The following is a 25487-nucleotide window of genomic DNA, read 5'->3' on the forward strand; positions in this document are numbered from 1 at the left end:
TATATACGGGTATCTCTGAAAAATACTGTGGGGAAAGAGATTTAAGGGATATAACCATGAAGAATAGAGGTGGGAAGATAATGAAAGAAAGCAGGCAGACAAACAAGGAATATTTCTTGGTAGAACAATTTCTGAGTGTAAAAGCGATGATAAATCCACAGGCTTTTACAAAAACTGTGCCCAGCTGAGGCTGGGCGTGTGAGAGGGACGATGTGGGGAGTTTGCTGTGGAGGCGCCGTTCAGCCGCGGGCACTGTCCCCACAGCGGGGACAGGGACAGGGACAGCGCTGGACAGTGGGGACAGGGACAGCGCTGGACAGTGGGGACAGGGACAGCGCTGGACTGCGGGGACAGGGACAGCGCTGGACAGTGGGGACAGGGACAGCGCTGGACTGCGGGGACAGGGACAGCGCTGGACAGTGGGGACAGGGACAGCGCTGGACTGCGGGGACAGGGACAGCACTGGACAGCGAGTCAGAGCGAAGGGCAGGGCAGACGTGCCATCCCCCCACACTGTCACACTGTGTGTGGGCCAGCTGCCCAAGGGGACATCTCATTTCTGGCTGCGGGTATGGGAGCTCGGCTCACTGCCTACGTGTCTGCCAGCAGGGACAGCAGGGACAGCAGCTTTGGCCAAAGGGAGCACACAGCCACAGGCCTCACGTGCTGTCCCCAGCTGCTCTGAGTCAAAAGTCAAATTCTTCCTCGCCCGCGATTTTCGTGTTCGCTTTCAGAAGCTGATTGAGCTTTTGGTCATGGGTAAGCATCCAAGGAGTGGGGAAGCAGCCGGCAAAGTGTAAGGAAACATGGCCAGGTTACAACAAAAGGAAAGGCTTTAAGAGAAGAGCCACAAAATCTGTTTCTCGCTCTATTTTGGACCCAGTGTGCTGATAGAATAAACACACTCTGCCAACTTTTTTTTCTTCACTCCCAAAAATATGTTTCTACACACACAAAAAAAAAAATATTAACTGCATCAAAGGCTTTGTGAGCCCTGGCAGTACTACAGGGAGAAATCACCACTCAAACAGATTTGTTATGAGTATGTGAAACATAGCGTTTACTGAACTAAAAGAATCCAGTCCACAGATATTGATTACAGGTGTGGACTGCCCACAGGTCCACTGTAATAGAAATAAAAAAGTAAGTGGCAGTGATAATTGTGACATACTAGTGCACCATCTGCTTGCCTGAGTGCACCATCTGGTTTTTGTACTGCAGCTATTTGTGCCCTGATCCTATTTTAGGGGCACCAGGAGATGGATTGAAAAACCAGCAAAAATTAAAATTACATACTATTTATTTATTGTTCTGCTTAAGAGGATGTGTTCATTGTTTTCACTGTTCCTTTGTCCTCAGCATTACTGTTAGCTAAGCCTACCCATATTTTCTGACACAGAGTATATTAAAGCATTAGCAATGCTGGTGGATGTTCCCCTCGTTTGATCATCTCAGGACTTGCTGGGGCAGCTATCAAGCCTGTGTGCAAACATATGTTTCATCCTGAGCTGAATTCCACACGTTAACAAACCTGCGGTGTTTCCATGCAGCACTCAGGTGCTGGAAGACATCCTCTGTGACCAGGGACCAACTTCTGGACCTCTGGACATGGTTCCTAGTGGGGGTGATGGGTACCACAGGGGTAGCAGTGGTCTGGCATTGGCAATGGCTCCTCCAGTACCAACACTGGCATCTCCCCTGGGACATTGTCCATGGGCACCCAAGTGTTGTGCAGCACCAGTACAGAATGGTGCCAGGCCCCGGGGAGGGCTCTGGCTGCTGGTGGGGATTGTGGCTGATCACAGGTGTCCTGCTGTCTTGTCATGTGTGTCACATTTTTTGACACAAGATGGGGCTTGTTTAAGATCCTGCTTTTCCCCATTTTTCACCCTGGCTCTGGATTCCCCAGCTGGTATCAGAGGGGCTCCCTGCATGGCTCAGATGTACCTCTGTCCCCCCACTCTTGTTTGATAATGTGAGACACTACTGAGCACTTTCAAAAGTTTCCCCCAACACCCCTTTCTGCGAATGGGCCCTTCTTCATGTGCCTGGGAGTGGCTGAGACATCCCAGACCTGGTTGTCTGATGAAAGGCTGCTGCTGCTGGATGTCATGTCTCTAAGCAGACCCCAAAATACGAGTCCACGTTACTTCTGGTCTAGCACCTTATCTGCATTCCTGCTGCCCTCCCCCTGCCCACTTCCAGGGTGACTCCTGACCCTGCACTTCCTGGGGAATTAATCACATATCCCTGCTCCACATCATTCACTCTGCAGGTTTTCCATCTCCTCCTCCCTGGAGCTTTCCTTCCCCAGCCCTGCAGAACAAGCCTCTCCCTCTCCGTTCTTGGCCTTCTCCTGGTAAAATATTAAGAATAAGGAACATCCCTGTAAAAATGTCACCCTCAGGGGTTGCAGTTATTGACCATCACTGCAAGTCAGAACAAATGAGGAGACTGAGCAGGGGCAGGAGACCAGCCAGGGCAACCTTGAGCAGAAGTAAACACAAAGCCTGTGTGGAAGAGAACAAGACAGGTGAGAAGGCCACTTTTAAACTACCGTCCTTGGCACCAAACACACCTCTGCTGCTGCTCCCCTGCACATGGATGTCCTCATGGACACCAGGGCTCAGCCCTGCTTGCCCCTGGATGCATTCTGGCCAGGGGTGAAGAACCTGGCTATGGGGCCCCCAGTGCAGTGGGAGTGTGGTCTGTCCCCCCTTGATGCTCACAGATACTCAGTGTCTGCAATAGATGAGTAAGAGACAGAAGCTGAGGTACCCCTGCTTGGCATGCTCAGCTTTGCTTACTGCTTCCTACAACAGCATACACGTATGAAATTATGTCAGAGCGAGTGCACTGTGAATTTTGTTGTATATATATTGCTCCTGTAGCAGCCAGCTGTCACACTACACACATGCAAACAGAGATATGATTGCTAACCCATCAGCAGGTTTATTTATAAACCCCTCACCAACCACTCTGGCTACACCATCACCTTCTTCCAGTTTCCTTGAGCTGTGCTGTGCCCACTCCCATCTCTGCTCCTGCTTGCAGGGTCTGCATCCTGCTTGCCTGACACCTTCCTTTACCTCCCCAAACACAGAACAGCTGTGCTCTTACAGACACCTTGTCTCCAGCTGAGTCAGCCCATGCTCCCTCATGGGTGACAGGGTTTCTGTTTCCCTCTCCAATGCCACATTTGTCTCATTGGACATCACAATGACAAATGCTGGGGGCCAGAGAAGAGCTCCAGCTGGCAGGCCAGATACCAAATCCAGGGACAAGGACACATCCCTGGTAAATGACAGCCAAAGCAAAGGAGGGCATGAGCTGAGGAGATTGCTTGTAAGGGTAATTTCCTCTGCAGTGCTTGCATTCAAACTATGCCATCAATGATTTTATACCCTGAGCAACCTCCTGTATAAAATTCTGAATTAACTATATATTGAAGGATACAGTCAAGTATAGGATTTTACTGCTGAAAAATACATTTTCCATTAATAGTTAAACACATTTAAAAGCCACCTCTCAAGTTCTTTTTAAGGGGGAAAAGTCAGTGGCAGTTGAATTGCTTAATCGTTTAAATCCCTGTTCTAGGATCTAAAGGGAGGTATCTCACCCCAGCAATGGCTACATCCCATCCCTGCCCCAGCTGAGGAGCTGGAAAACTGCAATTCCTGTTGTTGTGATACTTCCTTGGCAGCACTGCTAGTCATACATGACTCAGTTGGCTCCATCCACTCGCTCAGCTGCAGAACAGACCCTGCCTGTTGTTTGGATCAAGTATCCAGCCAGCTTGATGCTTTTTCTCATAACTAGTGCTTACCTGAACTTACTCACTGCAACTCCTCTTGCACAGTGGAGATCCTAAATACCTTCCTTCAAAAGCTTTTCCTACTTACTTTTACACTGTTTACATAAAAAGGACAAGGAGTCCCTATTTTTTTCCCAGCATGGGTAAATCCTTACATCAGCCTTGGGTGTGCACTTCCCCTTCACTACTGCAGTGCTTCAGGATGTTTAGAGGTGCAACAAGATGACTAATGTGAAATAAATTCAGGTTCCAGTTCTGTGCTGAAGCTCTTCTGGTGTGTAGCTGTGCTATCTTCCCTTCCTGAGTACGGGCAGCACTGTTTACACTCAGTTTCTTTCCCCTTGGGCATCCTTCCACAGTGCCAGCAGAGCACCACGTCTTGCAGTGCCTTTCCAAGGGGTGGATATTGTCCAGGGATGCCCCCAGCTGCACACCCCACTCTGGGCTGCTACACTTCTCTTCCCCATGGCTGCAGCTCACCTGCAGCAGTCCCAAATCACCACTTCATCTCTGATCTCTTGGTAGTATTTCCTCCAGGAGACCCAGCACATACCTTCACAAGACAAAAGGCACAAACCCAAATGCAGAAGGAGTTTCAGAACATCAGGAAATACTTCTCTGTGAGGGTGACCCACTACTGGGTTGCCCAGAAAGGCTGTGGAGTCTCTGTCCCTAGGGATATTCAAAAGCCCTCTGGACAGGGTGCTGGGCAGCAGATGGGGGTGGCCCTTCTGGGGCAAAGGAACAGGACCAGGTGCCTCCAGCCATCCCTTTCAACCCTAGCCATGCAGTGGCTGACTTGTGAAGGGCCATCTGAGGCTGCACATTCACAGTTCATAGTTCTGCTGGATGGGAATGGCCCTGGACTGGGGAGAAGCATTCCTTTTACATCAAAACCTTTCCCACACAGCCAGTAACTTCCAGCCTTACAGTCAAACTGAGCCCTGGCCACAGCTTCTCACCCTCCACAAGCACCACCCCTCTTTTCTCCTGAGCAATTGACCAAAGAAAACTGAGCTGTGAGTATCCTGCCTGAATGTCTTAACCTGCTATTCCAGGCTTCCATTCAGTGCCAAACACAGATTTGCCTGGCTGGCAGCTAATTTTTTGCCCCAGCTCAGGTCAAGTCCTCCTTCTCCCTTCATGAGGGCATGAAATCCCAGTGCTGCTGGTGCAGCCAGGTCCCTGCTGGCCAGATTTCCACCTGCTAAACCTGCACTTTATGGCATTCACACGCTCTGTCACGCTGGATTACATCCGCCCAACTGCTGTTGTCAGGGAGCTCAAATATGGTTCATAAAAGCCTCAAGATGTACCTTTAGAGCAAAATAACAGCAGGGTAATGGGCAGATGTAATGCAGCATGAAAAAACCCTTGAGGATCAGAGAGGGAGTGTTTTCAAAGCAGGGTGATGGGGGGAAATTCCTCCAAGAAATTAAATATAATTAAATATTGCACAATGTGATGGTGTTGAAGATCATAATTAACCCCCAACACTCAGAAATTGGAAGATGGACCTAAAGAAAAATTAAAAAAAAAAAAAAAAAAAGGTGTGAAGGAGAGTGATTTTGGATCACAATCATAATCTTCATTTTTCTTTCTCTTGAGGTATCTTTCAAGTTTTCTTTTCAGTCCTGAAGGAGGGCTCAAAATTTTCCTTTGAAAAAACAAAAGAATGGCGTCAGGGGTGCTGCTGACCATTAATGGTGCAGCATTGTGGTCCCTTGCCTTGCAGCATGTACAGAGGAACAGGGAAAAGCCGTGCCTCTACAGAGATGAGGAGGATTTGAGCCCTTCTCTCACCAAAACCCTCACCCCACTGAGGCCAGGCAGCCCCAGGCATTGCAGCATCACCACAAGCAGAGCTCGGCTGTCCCCCAAGGCTGGGCCAGAGGTCACTCACAGGCAAAGCTCTGGACAGGACTGCCATGAGGTGCCAGCTCCTTTGGCCATGTAGCACAGCAGAGGGTGATTCAGGCAGCAATGGCTGGAGCAGGCAGGTTGGTTCAACTCCTGGGCAGTGGCAGCAGGACAGTGCCCTGCTCAACCCAAACCAGTGAGCCCAGAAGCTAGAAGAGCAGATTCAACACGTTGGCAGGCAGCACTGCCTGGCTGGGGCTCCATCCAGCTCTCCTCTCCTGCTGGACACTAAGGAATCAAGGGACTCGATTTCTGTGCTGCTGAGGAACCAGAGGAACCATCCACTTTTCCCCATGTCACTTCATCCTCACCATCCAAGTTTCACTCCAATTTACAGTCTTTTTCAGCCTGGTGGCAGCAGCCACCTGCACAGCGTGTTCCATCATCCCTCACTGCTATAATCCCTGAGCCCAGGGCTGCCTCTCCTCCAGATATCAAATCCTTAAGACATCCAAACACTTTTCCACTGTGTTCCCACTCATCAGAGCTGCTGCCAGGCTCAGCCATGCACCTTTCCTCTGCTTTGCTGCATGCTTCCCAAACTGCAGTGGTGGTGACTGACCTGCAGGCCAGCTCTAGGCTCAGGATGCCACCCGAGGTGACCAGTTCTGCAGCAGGGACACACAGATTCGGTGCTGTTAACACTGGTCACCAGGTGGTATTGGCATATGTGTCTGCAGCCTGCAGGGTAGCCACACTGGAGGAATGACACAAGAAATCCTGCTTGAGCCAGAGGGCACACCAGCCATCCACGAGCTGCATGCACAGGCACACGGATGGATGGGGCAGGGCAGCCTTGCCCTGCGGGAATAAGAACCTGTGGGATGTGCCAAAAACCCCACAACCACCCCAGCTGCTACTGACACTAGCCAAGGGGGAAAAAAGCTAAATATTCCTTCTGCAGCATTGTGAACTATGCAAAGGTTTCCAGTGGTATGGCAGGATAGTTCAAGGACAAGCAGCTAAACAAGTTCTGAGAACTCAGATCAATTCATCTAGTTGAGGTGTCATCTAAATATTGTCTAATATTTAATAATTTAATTGTAATAATAGCTTCAGTGATGTAAAATACAAACCAAATAGAGGAGCATTGAAGCTCCGTGCTCTTGCAAGCCCTTGTTCAACAAAGTTCCATCAAGAAGCCAAAGACTAATGCAGAATTCAGCTTTCCCATATAAAAATAGGTCAGATCTTAAAAGCCTAACTAAATGTTTTCAATATTAGAGCCCCAAGTCATGCCCTGGGAAGAAACACGGAGTTCCATGTAAGGCTCTGCCTTGGGAGCTCAGAGCTGCATCTTTGGGGGTTCACCTTCACTTCCTTTAAACTCACTTGAATAGAAAAGGGCTGAGGGGTGTCAGGAGAAGGAGGGAGTATTGGCACAGACATACATACACCACATGAAGACTGAGGAAAATGCTGGCCAGGGAAGAGGGGACAGCAGCTGTTTCTCAGCCAGCCCTGCAGTGGAGTCTGTATCATGCTGAGGTTTGCTGTGAGATGGCCACACACCAACTGCATGGGGGCAGAACGTTGCCCAGTCTTCCAGCAAGCACAAACTCAGGTGAAGAAGACACAGGGCATGCCCCAGCACTGGTGCATCACCCAGTCATGACATACTGCAGCATCTTCCTGCATCTGGGACAAACCCTGCGAGCAGAGCCTACACAAAAACTACAAATAAATAAGGAAATCAGTAAATATTTTCCTGGCCTTTTCCTAGCCCAGAAATCTTCTGCCACCCACGCTGCTCCCCACCCAGCCCCAGCGTGTTGACACAAGCCCAGTGGCTGGGAAGATGCCGGCACAGGAGCTGCTCCAGGACAGCAACTGCTGCTGGGGCTGGGAGCCAGCTACAGCAAAAGCTTGTTGAGACATTTTCTGACAGTGGAAAAGAGGAAGTGAACACCACTCCAGCTACCATGGCGCTAGGATTTTCCTGGAGACGTTAGCATGAACTTTGGTTTCAGCTTGGCAAAGTCAATGCCTGCAGCTTCACTAGTGGTCCCCCTACACACCTGACCTTACCCATGGATGTTCTGCTCTCCTGCCAAAGGAAAGGGTCCTGTGGAAGCAAATGCTGCAGCTTCCCCACACACTGAACTGAACAAGGTCTGCTGGAATAAAGCAGAGAATGAGAATGGGGCTGGCCAGTTCTTATATGGGAATAACAACAGCAAAGCTGGCACTGGAATTATTTTCTTTTAGGAGGAGAAACTAGGAAACAATCACCAAAGTTTTATAGATTCCGTGTCAGAGGAAAATTGAAGGGATAAGAGCAGATGCATTTGTTATATAAAAGACTCATCATTAGAAATGAACATATAAAATTTAATAGCTTGGTTTAAAATACATTTTCAATTAAAAAACAGTAGGCAAAAACAACAAAAAAATCAGTTTCATAAAACATACATGACATTGCTGCTACTGTTATAAGACCCGTGTCCCAGAATATCTTATAGTGGAAAACAATCGTCAGATTTAGTTCACATACTTCATTAAGCAGTAAAAAGAAATAACATTCATGTCAATCTTACCTCTATGGAGACTCTAAATCTACTTCCCTGACCCTAGACCAAGTTTCCATAATAAAACCTCCATTTTCAATAAAAATGTGTAAATATATATGTATTCTATATATCGTTTTTTAAAAAAAAAAATTCCCTTGCCATAGTAAAATTATTCCCATGACTGCCGAAGGAAGCCCAAGCAGGCTGGCTGGGTATGAGTCCCGTGGCTGCTCCAGGTGGATTCCTGTACAGGGTGGCAGGTGTTGGCCAAGTCTCTTCAGCTGCACATCAGCCTCTCTCCTTCGGCCTCGAGCCCATGTGTTCTGGGCACATGCCCACAGCCATAAATACATCTGTGTGGAGTTGAGCAAACTCCAGCCACAGAGCAAAGAGGGGAGCATGCAGTCCCCACAGCATCACCAACCCTCTGTTGGGGCCCATCAGTGAAGGAGGAGGAGGAAGGAGAGGGGAATAGAGGGGGGAATGGAATGAACCAGCTCAGGATTGATCCAAATACAAATTCGAAAATATTGTATTTTATATAAATCATCAAAAAAGAAGGTGGAGAGGGACTTCAAGTGGTCACCTGGATTCACCACCAAGGGAGAATCAATTACACCTCTGACAGTCCAGAGATACCTTTGTTCAGCCAGGCTCTGAAGACCTTTGATACCAAACCACTGCTTCCATGGGCAACCTGCTCTTCTCACTAGAGAAAACTGCCCCAACACCCAGTCTGAATTTCTGTGATTTACACCCACTACTCCTTGTGCTTGCCATGGGTAAGTAGGACACTTCCATGGGTCAGGAGACTGCTCCCATCAATCATCCCATCTGAACATGACCCCTCATCATGCAAATCATGCAGGCCTTCCTCCTCAGAAGCCATGAGCTCTGGCCAAAGGACAAAGTCTGGTCTGTGCTCCAGTGGAGGCCTCAGCGATGCCAAGCAGAGCCAAAGCAGGGAGGTCTCCTATTTCTTGCAGGTCATGCTCCTGTTGATCAACTCAACATGACATTTGCTGCCCTCTTCCAAACAGCACCATGACAGAGCTAAACAACAGTAGGTTACAATTTGTTAACCATTAAGTAGAATCATTATTTATTAAGTAAAATCATATGCTACTTTTCCAGACTATTTCTCCAGTTTTTCCAGGTTGACCTTCATGTCCTAGGTGAGGTATGTGCAGCCTTGTACTGTCTGAAAATGTTATAAACCTCTTTCATTACCTAGATCCCTAACTAAAGCTCTGACACTGGACCTGGCACTCATGTTCATTTGCTCACTATGTAACAGAGATTTTTGCCTTAGTGCTGCCCTTTATGTGCTCATTTCTCACTTGCTATTGACCCAAGAGTGCCTCTCCTTCATAAGTACATGCACATGATGAGTAAACAGCACGGGACAGTACTTTTTGGAGGTGTCTGGCACTCCCAGCTGGGGCGTAGGATGCCTGCTGTGCCCACTGGGTACTCCAGCTCAGCAGCAGGTCCATCGTACGTACAGACACAGCACATAACCTCCTTGAAGGCCCTAATCCCTGCTAACCACTTGGCCTGCTGAGCCATTTTGCCACCTTCCTCTCTCAAAAGCCTTGCCTGTGCATTTCCAATTGTTGACATCCTAGGCCTTGCAAGCTGACTCCATCTAGCCCATGGGTTCATCCAGCCTGAGCTGTGGGCAACATCCAGCTGAGCCTTAAGTACACTGCTACAGAAAAAAATCCACCCTCCAGGAGACCTTCTTCCTGACCCCCAAACACAAGACTTCAAGAGAATGCTCCTCTTGTGAACAACCAGCTCTCAGACTGGGCCCAAATTACCTCCCAGGATAGCAGTACACAGCTGTTTCAGGACTTACTGACAGTTCATGACCGAAACCAGGACTTCCATTGCCTACCTGTGCATGAGGATTTAGGAGAGAGCTGGTATCTTTTTCCTTCTACATAGGAAGATCCATGTTTAACAAGCAGGTCTCTTGTGCCTTCTATGAATGTACAAATGTGTGCTCACCTTTGGTGCATGATAAGGGTTTGTCCATTTTTAAATATCTACATTAAATATGTTTTCTCTGTATATGGTATCCTTTTAGATGGGCTTCATTGCATATATTCACTGTATATACAGAACACCATATTTTATATATATTATATATTGCTTATATGTACACATTTACAAACCTTCAAAAATATATTGCACTTATATACAATATAGCTTCATCTGATGAGAGTTCACACAGTTACTAAGGCGAGTTCTTCATAAGCAAGGCAGTTTTACCTTCCCCACAAAAGACACAAGTGATTTGAACAGTCTGCCCTGGTCACAAGTAAACATTATAGACTTTTCTCCAACCTGCATGCAATTCCTACTAGTATCAATTAGTAGTTTTGCAGCTCTCCCTAGCAGAAAACAGTCCAGTAAAATGGTATTAGCTGATAACAGGCTCAAACATGGTTACTGAATAGATAAATAAGACATCACCAGTCTAAAAGGCCACCTTCCAGGAGATTTCCCCTCCCATACCTACTAGTGGTTTATACACTAGTAAAAATATATACATGCTCTTCATTTAATTGCCAATCTTTGCTTGCCCATTTCAAGTGCAAATAAGGTCATGAGCAAGAACACCAACACAAACGTATTAAGCAAAACCACTGCTCTGCTCCCCAGAACAAGTCAAACATCTGGCTTTCTTCTGGAGGTGATTAGTGTTTTGCCCAACATACTGAATTATGGGAAAATGTTCACTTGAGACCTTTGTTTAAAATCCACAGTGGTCTGTGATCTTAGATCTCAGTCAGAGTGAGCTTGTAAGATCCTCCAACCTCTTCAATCTGCAGTTGGAAGGTATCTTCATTAGAATAGTGTTTCACAATGTTATCATCCATGTTGACCAGAATTCTGGAAAAACAAAATACATCAGGTATTTTACAGTTCTAAATGCCAAAGAGAGCAAAGGTACTCTCAAACCTAAAAAGGGCTGGACTACCCAAGGGTAACACAAGATCCCTGCTCATCTCTCTCTGACTCATTGTTTCCCATAGCATATCTGGCTGTTCTGACCCAAACCTGCCATCAAGGCTGGCAGCCACACTTCTCAGGGTCTGAATGGAAGGATTAAATCTGGCTCCTGGATCAGGGAGGGAGAGATATCTTGGAACCAGCAGAATCCTTCTGAAACTGCAGGCACCTGGGGCTCTGAATGCATCTGCTTGTCAGTTGTAAACTATCAGCAAAAACCCTACAGAGCTCGCAGGAAAGAAACCACCCACGCTTGGCCACTTCTTTCATTTGCCAGAAAGGCCAGTACCTGTGTATTTGTGCACACACACAAAGCTGTGCTTAGCAGTGGTTTAGACATCACAGATTCTAAGCTTTTGCAGCTGTTTTGGTGGGGGTAATTCTGCTATGAAAGCACAACCCTGGAAGGCTTTCTGAAATTTTCTGGCTAGAAGGAGAAGGGGCTGAGACTCCAAACTGACTTATACACAGCCCAAGGAAATTACTGAGAAATTAGAAGATAAAACAAAAGCAGACAATGTTCAGAAAATCAATTAATTATGCTACAAAATAAAAAATATGATGAAGTATGGCCTCTGGGAGAAACAGACACTTCACAACTAAGTTCGCTTCAATTTAGCCCACAAAAAGACAGCCAGGGTTTAGTAATTGTAGCCAAATGCAGACATAGTGAGTCCAGTCACCACTGGAACAATTTAACAAGGGTAGAAGGAGGTGACTCCGTCATTGGGAGTCTTTTAACAAACTGAACTCTTCTCCGTTTGACATGATCAACTCTGGTTCAAACAACAATTGGCTCAGTGAGATAATTGTCCATGACTTGTATTTACCCAGGAAGCCAGACTGTGTATTTCTATAGGACCCTTCCTAGAGCCTTCCTTCTGCCCTGTGCATAATGTTTGAATGTGTGTACTTGTGTGCACACACATGTAACAGCAAAGGGCATTCACATATCTGCAGTGCATGGAGGAATTATACAGCAGATCTGCCTACAGGTTTGAAAAAGGTGTTCATATTCTTATGCAGTTACTGCACAGGTACATACTCACCCTTTTTTACATTTTTTGAAGATTTTTCCTATTTTATCAAAAGGAACATCATACTTGTCAGATATCTAGAATAAAAGAAAGCAATGATTGGTGAAGCAAGGTGGCTGCTTGTCTCATTGTCTTTCACTTGCAATTTTACAGAAAGGAACAAAAAGCCTGCAAATGAGGACAACTGCTCTGCCCTATAAAGGCAACACTAAATCCCAAATTATAGCATAAATCTACAGATCAGAACCCCTTCTCTGCATGTAGCTAACTTCTGTGTAAAAAATTTAACCATGTTTGAAACCTGGCTACTTACTGGTCATACAGCAACCTCCTGCTCAAAAGGCTCACTCAACACTCAAAACCGCCCCCATTAAAAGCCCACTCCACATCCTGACTCTCATCCTTTCTTGGCTCTCTGTTCTCTTAGCATACTGAAAACCATTTTTAAATTTAGTGTCAGAGGGATCAAGTGAAAGCTAGTCATGACAGTGGCTGAAAGAAGAAAATAGCAACAGAGAAGGGACCTCTGCTGCTATGGACATGAGGTGACCAGAAACGTTCTCCTTCCCCAGCAGGGTGACATCAGTGTTGAGCCACAGCCACTGACCATGGCACTTCACTGCACACCCTCTAGAAAGTCAGGAGGTCAGTAACCTCGGCCTGGTTTACTTTTTTACTGCTCTATCGAAACTGACAGTAAGTACCAAACCAATACACTGCTTTCACATGCAAATGTACAGGGAGTTTCCCCCAAGCTACAGCTGTGAGCACTTGGTTCCTTGCTCTAAGAAATCGGAGTGAAACAACAAAGGTGCAGATTCACTTCAGGGGTAAGGGAGGACTTCACAGCCTTCAATCCCGCTCTCCATCAGCCCCCACCCTCCAGCTGGCAAAGCCTCACAGCCAGGAAGAGATTAACATTCTGGTTACAGAACTGTCTCTACAACCAAAAGTTAATGGCCAGACCTGGCTGTACATCCCCAAAGCCCCTGTTCCCTGAGCAGGGGCATTAGTCACAGAAAGAGACAGACAGAAATGTCAGTTTTGAGCTCATGCCAAACATTACACCATTCCTTGGACTTAAGCTCTGTACTTCCCTTGCTCTGCAGCAGCAGGAACAGTGGAAGGCTATTTTGGAAGTCAAGCACCAGAGAGCAATTTCACACGTGTGCACAGATATATAAATACAAGTCTTCAGCAACACACAGAAGCTGGAACTTGGAGCTCTGCATTGGCAGCTTGTGAAGGGGCAGTGCAGGGCCCCAAACATGGCTTTGAAAGGCTGAAACAAACCCAAGCCACTGGACACATTCTGAAAATCACTCCATCTCCTAACAAAAGTATCTCCTCTGACAAGAGGCGCATCCAATCATCAAGTTTAATACACCTGGAACTTCAGGGAGGCTTCTTACACCCAGACCCCATAGATGTGGGGTAAGGTACTTAAAAGACAAGCTTCCTGAATTCTCTTAATAATAAATTAAAGCATTATTTGCATTAATTTCCATGTTATTGTAAGGAAATCTTCCTTAGTCTTATCCAGAAGAGCAGAAATATGTAGAAACAAGCCATGACTGAAAGTCTGACTCCTGTGACTGGCCAGTGTGTAGGGACTGGGTAGCCAAGGCTTTTTCTCAAGGACTATAAACCAACCTCATTACTTACCGCTTCCATTAGGCCTTTCAGAGATGGTGTCTTTAACATGAGTGCATCAAAGACTTCCTCTGACTCTTTTCGGACATACAGCAACACTGGAAAGCAATTTGGAGAGGAATCAACTGTGCAATTGCTCCTCAGGAAAAATCTATATCCCACAGTGGCTAAGCACATGGAGACATCCACTGAGGATCTTATGGAGAAATATATATACATACATTCAATATACACCTAAGACTGTAGCACAAACATGCACAGCTAGGTCAGCTCAAAACTTACTTCTGGCACATAAAGCTACTGTATGGTCAAGCATCTTTATTGTCAAAATATTTTTGTATTTTCTTTATTTTCTCTATTATTAGAAAAAGAAGGTCATATGTGAAACAAAGAAAGGAGGAACACAAACACAAATCCTTCAGAGTCTAGGGTTCTTCTATATCTTACAGTCATTTGGCACTAGCCTTTTCACAATCAAGTGATTTGACAGATGCTATCACAGCAGGTGAAGCCATCCTGGCCACCTTCTAATTTTTAAATAATTTATTTGTAGAGTTCTGTGCCCCTCCTACGCTGTCTTATCTTTCTTCCTACCCCTTGCTGTGTTTCAGTAACACTCTTACCACCAGAGCTGACATACAATGCTGGCCTGGTCTCCTGCTAGGAGGGGAACAAAAGAGCAAGAACCGCAATTAGGTGAGCATCCCTAGCGCTCTCAAGCTAGCACAGACTCATTGCATGTAACATCAGCCTCATTAAAAACTGCATTAAGGCTGAGGAATAAGCCAGGAGAGCAAGAAAGCTTGGACTTTAACAGCTTTGCTGTCTTTAATCCATCTTCTAATGACTAGGTATTGCAGCCTGGGTCATTTGCAAGGTTTTCATCAGCCACAGCTTTGACACACCTGCAACATGGAACAATTACTGGCATTTCTAATGGAACAAGGTGAACTCAGGACAGCACAGCACCTTGATGCATTTCCCAATTTGCCTGCCAAAGGCAGGTTTAAAAAGGGAGGACTGTAGATTTGAAAAAGGAAGACAGGACACGTACTCTCAGTTACAGCACGGGTCAGATGAGAGCCAGCCAAAGGAGAGAGAATCCCATGGGCCTCGTTTTATGGCATACAGCAACATGAAAAACCAAGAAGTCTGATTTTCTTCTATAAAATTCATCCTTCCTTACTAGTTTATCCAAACTGCAGAAGTGCAGCCCCATTATGGTCAGACTTGCTAGACTTAGCATTTGCTGCTTCCTAGGTTTAATATTTCAAGCTTTGTTGTGGTTCTTCCAAATACAATTATCATCAAGCAGGCATACCACCTCCAACACCCCAAAGGGACCTCTCATCTCCTTCCACAACACCACAGCAACATGGAAATTGCAAAGACTGAAATTCAGTTAAAAAATAGCAGAATATTCTCTTAGCTTGGCTCTCAGTGGTGAACATCACATTTCCTGGCATCATTAAAAGATGCAACAGTTTTATACCCAGAACCAGTTCTCAGTGTTCATTGCTTGAAGTCCTGGAGGAGATTTCCAGAGTATTTTGTAGCAGATTATATGATGAATTCTCTGTCCCAGTCCATTAGGGATACTGGTAAGCTGCTCACCTCGTCTTGACTCTCTTTCCTTATAGGTACAGAGCCCATTACTGTCTGAGTTGCCAGAAACCCCCAGAAATTCTCACAGTGTAAAATATTTGCACAGCTGAACCACTTCTTGATACATGAACTGTCACTACTCAAAGCCAGAAAAATCAGTCTGAAATACACATCAGTATGAATTAAAAATTCTTTAACCTCAGATGCATCTCTCTATCATGATGGATAAATACTCCAAAAATTCAGTCTCTGAAAGAAGAAAATACCTCTTTTTGGCTCTTCTATTCTGCCCATCTTATTTGGAGTAGCAATGAAGTCCTCTTCACCAATATAGGCTCCTCTCTTCAGGTTGGAGCTGTCATTGACAGGGCAAAAAGTTAGCAGTAGTACAATTACAAGGACTTACCCTTCTGTCTGAGGGCAAGGTGCCACGAGGTTGAAGTGCAGCTCTTACCTTTCACCCTCTAGTTCTTCTGAAGCAACAGGAAGGACCTTTAAAAACAAAGGGGAGATTTTGTGAATATTTCATCCAGGACTAGAATTAATTTTCTCTTATAATATTTCAATGCTAAATTAAATGGCTCCAAAAGCAAATAAACATCTTCTTTGCCTTTTTTCATAAAAAATAATAAAGGATCTCAAATGCAATCAAAGAGGAACAAAGAGGAGCTAACCAACTTTCTACCTGGACCGGTGTAGAGTCATCTGACAAAACTCAGCACTAGGGCCTTTGCAGAAAAACATGCAGGAACATCAGCCTTACAGACACAAGTTTATTCTCCATCCTTGCTAGGAGTTCAGGCAATGCTCTTAAAAAGTAAGGTTTAGATTATGTCAGAGCATGGCAGAACTCCTGGCACAGCAAAGTTCAAAATTTTGAAACCTGGTTACATGCTAATCTTTTCCCTTCCAGTTTCTTGTAAGCTGGAACTTTCCAGGAACACTGAGGCAGGGCGCTCTGGCAGTGGATCACAGAGCTGACACTCATGCCAGTTCCACAGGATAGATTTTCACCCTGCAGCAGGCATCTGGAGGAGTCTGTGCTGTACAACAGCACACCAGGATCTCAAGGGATGTTACAAGAACACCCTGCAGTTCACGCAGTGGAAACACTATGGAAAAATCCTTTAATTCACAGAAACTGGACTTGATAGGAAGATAATTTGATGGTGAAACACTCGCAGTTAACTCCAGCCAATGTATCTTGGAGCAACATTTCTTGCCCACATGAGACTCAGCTGGTATTTGAATACAGCACTGCTGAAGTCTGACATTTCATATGTACACATGCACACACAGCATCCCAGGCCTTTTGCAACACATCCCAGAGCCTCTTCATCCCCACACCCATGAGCTTTACTCACGTGAGCCCCACGCTGCAGGTTGGCAAAGTGAACATCAGGGATGAACAGGACAGGCTGAGTGTCCAGGTCCATGAAGGGCTTGAAGATGGTGATGTCAGTACGTTTGTGCGAGGGAAGCATGGGCACTTTGACATCAGAAACTGCAGAGACAAAGATCGAGATAGAGGATACTAAAGGCCCTGATGGGGCTCTACATCATTTAAAAGGTACATACACTGCTGAACAACGGTATGCTGCAGTCAGAGTCAAAGCAAAAAGCTCACGTGGTAAAGGAGTTTGAACTATGGTTGTCTACCTCTCAACTAAGGGCCTGAGCCCTGAGGACTTGTTACACAGAATAGTCAAAGCTTTCTCTGGCCCTCCAACTGAGCAGCTCATCTTCGTTTAGATTTTAATTAGGATGGACAATAACACTGCACTCAGCTCAAGGCAGGAGCCAAGGTCTTCCATGTACCAAGTAAGCCATCGAAACAGAGGGCAAAAACTAGTCCCTGCTCCACCTTCTCCCTCTCCATTCCATCAAAAGTTTGCTGGTGTTCCTATGCCAGGAGGATACAAAGAAGACAAAGGGACAACTTGTGTCTTCCCAATTGGGAGCATCTTAAAGAAACAGCAACACAGTAGCACTATACTACAGAGGTAGTACAAATACTGGTTTGTGCAAGTTGTTATATTTGAAGTTACATTTTGATTCCACACTTCCAAGTTTCACATTCTGATATGTTCCTCTCATTATTCATCCTGGTCACCTCAGGGTGCTAGCCCCGAGTCCATCCCCCTAGGGTCAGCACTGTCTCCCACAGTGCCCTTTGGCTCTCACAATGTACCAGCTGATGTGACACAACCCACCGAGAGGACAGACTTCATCCACAAAGACCCTCTGAGGAGAAAGTGAGGCAGGAGGTGCCTTAAACTGCATTTCAGACATATTCATGTCAAAATATCACAGTTGAAGACTTTATTTTACCAAGTGGAAACTTATCCATTTGAGGTCAAACCAACTGCAAACAAAACAAATGTTTTTCAAACAAAATCATTTCTCATGTCCTCAGTAGGGAAGACATTATTTTCTCCTAGCAAACCGATTTTTTTAAAGATTGCTGAATTTCTGTAAAAATAGCTTTGACCAAAAGCCACCAACTGTTGAAGAGTTCATGTACATGGGACATTTGTGATTAAATGATCTAAGACAGTGATCCTGGAAGTGAGTATAACAGCTTATGGCTTCAAGGAATCAAAAACTTCCCACATAAGGACTAAAAAGCCAAAGATCGTACTTTCCAGAAAAGAAAGGATCACATAGGGCTAAGCCCAAGCCTAGAAAATTAACACTGGAAAGCAGCTTTTGTAAAATCCTAAGATCCTGGGAAATGTGTACTGAAACTGCCTTCCCCTTCCAGCCACGATGCAAAGGGTTGCATGCAGGAATCTTTTGGGAGCCACAGGTGCTACTGTGTTTGTGAAACAGTGTGCTAGGCCTGCCTCTTGTGAGGTACTTCGAAAGAAACCAAAAACCCAGCCCTTTCCACAGCTTCCCTTGAGCAAATGGATTCCCTTCAGCATTATCTCCTGAAGCTGCTCTAGCAGCCTGTACTTGCTGCATCAGGAAAATCCTGCCTGGCGAGCTGAGCGCTGTGCGCTGGCTGAACCAGTCGGGCTGTCAACAGCAGAGCGAGCGAGAGCACGCGCCTGCCCCGTGCCAACGAGGAACAGGGAGCTACAGCTTCCTCTAGGCAGCTCTGCTGGTGAATAACCAGTCATCCATCCAAACACAGGATCTCTCATCTGCAGCAGCTAAAAGAAGATGCTCAGCAGAAAGGAACTCCTCATCCTTTATGTACTACAGTGCTGAGGTCTCCACATACTTCACACATGCAGAAACTTTGAAATTACTTGCTAAGGAGCACTTTGCTCTAGAAGAGTAAACACAGGGCTGAAAAGCTGGAGGCTCAGCCTCAAAGCTGCCACAGCCTTGCTGAGGAGTTGCAAATGCATTTTTAATGTAAGTTAAAACCTAGGTTTAGAATCAAGTTGAAAATATTTGGAACCAAACATTCTCACTGCCACCTGGATTGGGAGGGGCTCCAGCACTGGCCAAAAATCCCACCCTCACCACACCACTTCAACTGCTACAACCCATACCTGAATACAGCAGGACTGTCTTGGACAGAAAGAACTATACAGAATGAAGCCCTAAATGACTCAGTGTGTTGCAAAACACAATGACTGTTCCATAAGGAACTGCTTAAAACAAACACTGGTCCATAGAGGATAAAAATTGACTTGAGGGTTCTACTGCGCAAGCTATTTGTAGCCAAAATGAAACTCAATATTTAAAATACTGATGGAATAAGTTCTACTTACAGGCATTCAACTGAGAGCTGGGATCAGTGCACTTGCCTTTTCTTTTGCTTTGCTTTCGCTCTTCATCCCTTATCTTCCTCTCTGCTCCCTGTCAGACGAGATTAAGGGAAAGGAATGGGGGAGTAAAGAAGAGGAGAAGGGGGAGAGAGAGAAAGAGAAGGTATTTTTAATTTTTTGAGGCTTTTTTCAGCTGCAGAGGCAGGAACACCAATTCTTCCAGAGCTACGTTTGTGAAGGTCAGTTCCACAGTACCCACGCTGCAGGTTTACCAGAGTGTGCCAACTTTAAGATCTGCTTACTTTTGAGTCCTATCATCTAATGAAATCAAATAACCGTATCTAAGATAAAAACACTTTTCTTTCAAGTCAGATGGAGATACAATGACAAAAGACACACACATCTATAACAATTGTATAAAGTGTTAGATAAAAATATAGTTGAACTGTTTAAAACAATAAAGAATTGCAGGTTCCCCCAGTTTAGGAGTTCCCTTGATTGTCATTACAACCTATAGAAGTCACACCACACTTGGATCACCAAGTGCAAGATACCTCCTGCACATTTCACACAGAGCCTGCAGCAGTTGCACCAGCCTTCACTGAGCTCAAGCTGCAGTCATGCATGGCTTTAAAGCAGGAAGGTTTCTTCTCTTTTCATTGGGGCCAGGCCATGGTGGAATCCACAGATTCCCTAACTGGGTTCATGCTTGCACTGTTCCTGCACTGTTCCTGGCCTTCCAAACCAAGCAGCAGAGGGGACAGTGCCATATTGCCATTTTTTTCTGCAAGGTGCAGACAGCTGTAATGAAGAAAGAAAAGAAAGGAAGAAGCTTTGGAATAGTGTTGATTCCTCCAGCTCTGCCCAGACCTCACTTATGACTGCGAGTTAAGTCAGGGATGTCACATTGCCAGCTGCATGAAGTGATAAGCCCACAGCAGATCCCCAACACTCAATCCTGGTGCCACCACCAGGTCACCAAAACTGTTATACACAAGTCCTACCTGTCTCCCAATAGCTTCCTGCAAAGCAGGGCAAAAGGTAACAGTTACCTGGCCACACCAACCCATTATTTCTCATTCCCTCTCCTTCAAAGCTCCCAAAACACACCCACATCCTTGCATGGTACTGGAGGAGGACATGATTAGCTGCAGTAAATGAGGTTTCAAAACTCCTGTGGCCGTGGGATAGGAGCCTGTGCCTAATGGTGCATGGGAAAAGGGTAACAGCCCTCCTTACTTCACAGTAAATCAATGTTCTACAGATGCCAGGCTGCCTATGCCTGCTGATAGTACTGGGCTTATCTGCACCAGCAATAAAAAGGAAAATTAGCCAAGAAATTTGATACACATTAACACATATAATCTTTTCTTCCACCCAATGAGAGGAAAAAAACAGCTTCAGGCAGCTGTGGCGAAAAAGAGTAAGAGAAAAAATTACACATGAAGACACAGGCATTGTCAGCTTAGCTTGACCCAATGAAGCTGAAATAGCCCACTACAGCGAAGACATCCCACCTTAACCTCAGTACAGCTGGACCTGAACCCTTCTGTGTCATCCCATACCAGAGCAGTCCCACCTCAGCTTGACAACAGAAAGATTAGACTTGGTTCCAGATCTGATTTTTACCTTTCATGTGGAAATAATAAAGTTGTGCTACTCAAACACTGTGCTACAGAACAGCATCCGCTTCCTCGTGGAGAATATGCTGATTCAACAAGAGCACACATTTTCTCAAAATCTCATTTTGAGAGACTCCATTTGTCTACTGGAGCCCGGACAAATACGCCTCAAAACCCACATTAAAAAAAACTAAGTTATATCTCGATAAAAGGTTCTTCTGTCCTGCCAGCAGAGCTCAGGAAGCAGTGGTTCCAAAGTGGAAGAAGATAGTTTTATACTGGACATAAGGAGAAAATTTTTTCCTGATGAGGGTGGTGAGGCACTGGAACAGGTTGGACAGAGAAGCTGTGGATGCCCCATCCCTGGATGTGTTCAAGGCCAGGCTGGATGGGGCCCTGAGTAAGCTGGTCTAGTGGAATGTATCTCTGACTATGGCAGAGATGTAGACTAGATGACCTCTAAAGGTGCTAAAGGCCAGACGGTTCTGTGATCAAGCAACTGAAACACAGTCTCCATGTTGCTGCCCATTCACAACAGTGCTCCAGCAGCCTTGCACCACTCTTTCCTTCCAACAGCATCTCACTCATTTTTTCCTATCATCCCATGAAAGCCTTCCCACAGCACTGCCCATTGCTACCAGAGTAACAGCAGATCCCAGAGGGTGACACGAGCTCTAGGCTGTGAAACGCTGTGTTCAGTTCTCCTCATGTGGATGCATAGCTAAGGTACCATTTGGAATAGAGGAGGTCTTCTTCCTCCAGGATAGGTCAGCCCCAATATTGCTGGCCAAGCCTGAAGGAAGCTTGTGCCACAACATTCTACAGGATGACACCATTATACCTGTACTGCTTTACTCAGCTCCTGAAACCACACAGGAGTAGATGAAAACCAAACATCTGGGGCACTGCAAGCACAGCCTTGACAAAGGAATAGAGGAGACATCTGTGTGAGGTGGCCACAACATCACAATTTTTTGCTGGTCTGGGGTTTTTTTCCAACAGACTATAGACTTGGCTCTCCATGAAGAAAATATGGGTCACAAAATTTCTGCAGGTAAGAGTGACCACATAAGGACAAACACATTCAGGGCTGTAACAGGTGTGAATACTATAGTAACAATGGTCCTATAAACATTCAAAATCAGCAGGCTGATTACAAACAATTCATTACAGGGCAGAAAATAGGCGCTCCTTCTGAAATGCCAGTGCTCTTAAAGAAGCCTGGAGCCAGCAGTCAGCATTAGGGTCCATGAGTACATGGTGTATGATGTGATAGCATGCAGGGGCTACAGGGATAGATTCTCTGAGAAGGTGCTTATTCCAAGGAACAGCTTCCCTGATGCCCAACAGAGCCAATCTCAGTCAGCTTAAGACAGCCAAGGCCCATCAGGAATGGTGGTAGTGACTCTGGGCTTATGTATTTTAGAAAGGGAAAAAACATGCTGCAGCAACAGTCAGAAGTAAAGTGAAAATATGTGAAAGAAACAGCTCTGCAGATCCCGGGGTCAGTGCAGAAGGAAAAGCCAGGCACTGGAGCAGAGATTCCCCTGCAGGCTGTGGTGCAGCCCATGGTGAGGCAGCAGTGCCCCTGCAGCCCATGGAGGTCCATGGTAGAACAGAGATCCACCCACAGCCTGTACAGGACCCCACACCAGAGCAGGTGGATACCCAAAGGAGGCTGACATTCCACAGGAAGTCTGAGCTGGAGCAGGGTTCTGTGAGGACGTGTGGAGAAAGGAGCCCCTGCTGAAGCTTGTGTGAGAACTTGTGGCTCCATGGGGCATCAACACGGGAGCAGCCTGCTCCTGAAGAACTGCACGCCATGGAAGGGACCCATGCTGAGGTAGTTTGTGAGGAACTGTAGGCTGTGGGAAGGGTTCATGTTGGAGAAGTTTGTGGAAACTGTCTCCCATGGGAGGCACTCCATGCTGAAGCCAGGGAAGAGTGTGAGGATTCCTCCCCCTGAGGAGGAAGGAGCATCAGAGATGTGCTAAGAACTGACCACAGCCCCCATTCCCCTGCACTGCTGCAGGGGACAAGGGAGAGAATTAGGGAGTGAAGCTGAGCCTGTAAAGAAGGGAAGGGTGAAAGGAAAGTATGTTGAGATTCAGTTTTATATTTTATTATCCTGTGCTGATTTTGATTTACATTTCTCCTTCCTTTCTTCTCTCCTCTTTTAATTCAGGCACAATTTGCAAAGTATCTGAAGGAATAAATCAGGAGAGTAAGTGAAAATCCCAAAGGGAAATAAAAGATGCATTGGCATTATTATTTTACTAGATTTGCTGAAATTTCTGCCATAGCTTGAAGGAAGCCATTGGAGTCTATATGCTGACTCCACATCTGCCTTTTTATTAATCGATTTGTCTTATTAGCAGTGGCACCAGCCTGTCAGTCATTATAGCATTGTGTCAGTAATTAACTGGACAATTTAGGAGTAAAAGATCCCCCCCTACCCTGTTGTAAGTCTGTCCTCTCTCTATTGCAGAGAAAACAGGTTGATAGCACACAAGACTCCCAGATTACTTTGTTGAAAAAATGTTAGATGACACACTTGCTTCAATCTCATCTTGAAACAGGAAAAAGAAAATAGAAAAAGAAGGAAAAATTAAGGCCTGAAGAAATCTCATGAGACCCAAGCTTCTTAGGCTTACTGGCAAGTCTTTAAGATGGCTCTGGAGAGCCTTTGGTAAGTTCCTTTAAATTCTGTGCAGAAAGTACCACAACAGGAGCAGCTACAGGCAGTTCTCCCAGCTGTGCAGGAATGCAGAGGCACCCATTTAAAAACCTATAGATGGACAACAAAATGTGGCAGGGTGAGTTAATGGGGTGCTACAGCAGGAACACAGTGCAGAGGGCACTGTGTATCTTGTGAGGTAAGCACAGACAGAACAATGGTGCCTGAGATGGATCTTTGTGTTGGTGTCCTAGGGAAGACCAGGCAAGACCACACAGTGGTTTGGCAAAGCTAGCACAGGACCAGAGGAGGGGATACAGACCTGCCTCAGCTGCACAGAGAGGCAATTGAGGCATCACCTGAAAGAGTCTACCCTGTGAAGACCAAGTCTGGATTCAAAGAATAAGACACCCAAATCAAGCAGGACATCAGCAAATAGGAAGTCAATATGGTTCTCAGCAATCAAAAGGACTGGGGAACTCCAGGAAGCATTTATCATGGCCTAGAACAATCTTGGTCACTCTGGAAATAATAACATTACACATTACTTGCCCTGAACCTTCAAAAGACTGCTCAGGCACGGACAGGTTATGGAAATCAGGAAATTTCCTTTCTTTGCAAACTCAGTTAAGCTTTTACAGATGCTTTCAGCTCAGCTTCTGCTGTTTCTTTTCACGGCTTCTGTTGAATACTGGCTTTGGGAAAGACATTAATTCTGTGTGCTAAATGCACTAGGCAGAGCAGTCAAATTATAGCACCCATCCAGCTTGTAAATGTGCTTTTTTATGCTGCTGTATCTCATGGTGGTACATCTTTTGTTCACAAGCTCTGCAAGTTATTGGTTTGGGTTTTTTTGTAATGAATGCAGTATGAGAACATGAAGAAATGTAAAAGCACCAACACAACAGAACTTGGGCAAAAAGACAAGCCTGCACTTGCTCCAGTCAATGGCAATGATTGCTGCTGCTGCTGCTGAGGCTTTTCCCAGTGTCAGTCTGCCACTGACTGACCTTTCCCTAAAGTCAATGCTCAGGAACACTTAACACTCCAGCATTTTGAGAGCAGCAAATTTATTTGAGGTCATCCTAACATCCATGAGCCAAGTAAAAGGAGTTGAAATTTTTTCCTTGCAAAGGCTAAACACAGGCAGGACTTTTCAAAAGCCAAAATAGCAAGTGACACAATTAGGAAAAAAAAAAAAAAGTGCTGCTAAGCTGTGGAGCAGCCTTTCCAAAACAGTCACTGGCACATTGATCCAACCTTACCTTGTCACAGAAGACTTTGATTTGGCAGTAGGCTCTGTGGACAGGTTTGTTACTCCTGTTATTGTAGCTGTAAGTGTCAATCTGAAGATTCAGGGGCAGGCCTTTAACCCCCTTCTGAGAGGAAAAATCTGTGCTGAGGCAGTTCACAGAAATGAAAACCTGCAGGAGAGGAAAGCAGCAGCTGTCAGTAGTGATACATGGAGTCCTGGCTGACCACTGAGTGAGGGATACTTGAGGAGTGCTAAGACCCAAATGCTGGTCCTTGCCACTGCAAGCAGCACCATCTTTCTTCTGAGACATCAGGTAAAATCCAAGAGAAGCAATGTAACATTCTTAAGTCTTTCCATAAACCACTGGAGGAGACAAAGCCACTTTGTCCAAAACAGATTTCAACAAACTCTCCAAACTTTAGGAGACTCCACCCATCTTTCCACCCAAGAACTCTCAAATATCACCATCAAACTTTTACCAAAAGGAATGCTCCTACAATCAACCCTCACTGCATTTATTAGCATCTTGTATGAACACAACCATGTTCCAAAAAATTCTTGTTACTCTGGGCAAGTTAAATCTTTCCATGAGTTTTACATGAGCACAGCTTATGCTTGAAAGTACTTGACTGAGATTTTTTTCTAAAG

At 45.6% G+C, this 25487-nt stretch overlaps 1 protein-coding gene and 1 long non-coding RNA gene across 4 annotated transcripts in view; both read right to left on the reverse strand.

Moving 5' to 3' along the window:
- Nucleotides 1-2927: 2927 nt before the first annotated feature.
- On the reverse strand, nucleotides 2928-7848 carry LOC147654627 (uncharacterized). The gene is made up of 2 exons (XR_015282759.1): nucleotides 7763-7848; nucleotides 2928-7408 (listed from the first exon to the last, which is right to left on the reverse strand). It is a non-coding gene; the product is annotated as an uncharacterized LOC147654627 (long non-coding RNA).
- A 196-nt stretch (nucleotides 7849-8044) lies between these two features.
- Nucleotides 8045-25487, reverse strand: part of GRHL1 (grainyhead like transcription factor 1) — a 46815-nt gene continuing 29372 nt past the window's right edge. For all 3 annotated transcript variants that reach the window (XM_086875886.1, XM_086875885.1, XM_023922586.2), the window contains 8 exons: nucleotides 24850-25008; nucleotides 19289-19376; nucleotides 16925-17064; nucleotides 16015-16052; nucleotides 15827-15915; nucleotides 13968-14053; nucleotides 12315-12379; nucleotides 8045-11145 (listed from right to left, as the gene is read on the reverse strand). In XM_086875886.1, the coding sequence (XP_086732012.1) occupies nucleotides 11031-11145; nucleotides 12315-12379; nucleotides 13968-14053; nucleotides 15827-15915; nucleotides 16015-16052; nucleotides 16925-17064; nucleotides 19289-19376; nucleotides 24850-25008 (780 nt within the window). In that variant the 3' untranslated portion in view covers nucleotides 8045-11030. The remainder of the gene's footprint in view (nucleotides 11146-12314; nucleotides 12380-13967; nucleotides 14054-15826; nucleotides 15916-16014; nucleotides 16053-16924; nucleotides 17065-19288; nucleotides 19377-24849; nucleotides 25009-25487) is intronic.

Source organism: Cyanistes caeruleus, chromosome 2 (assembly GCF_971803275.1).
Source record: "Cyanistes caeruleus chromosome 2, bCyaCae1.hap1.1, whole genome shotgun sequence".
NCBI lineage: Eukaryota > Metazoa > Chordata > Aves > Passeriformes > Paridae > Cyanistes > Cyanistes caeruleus.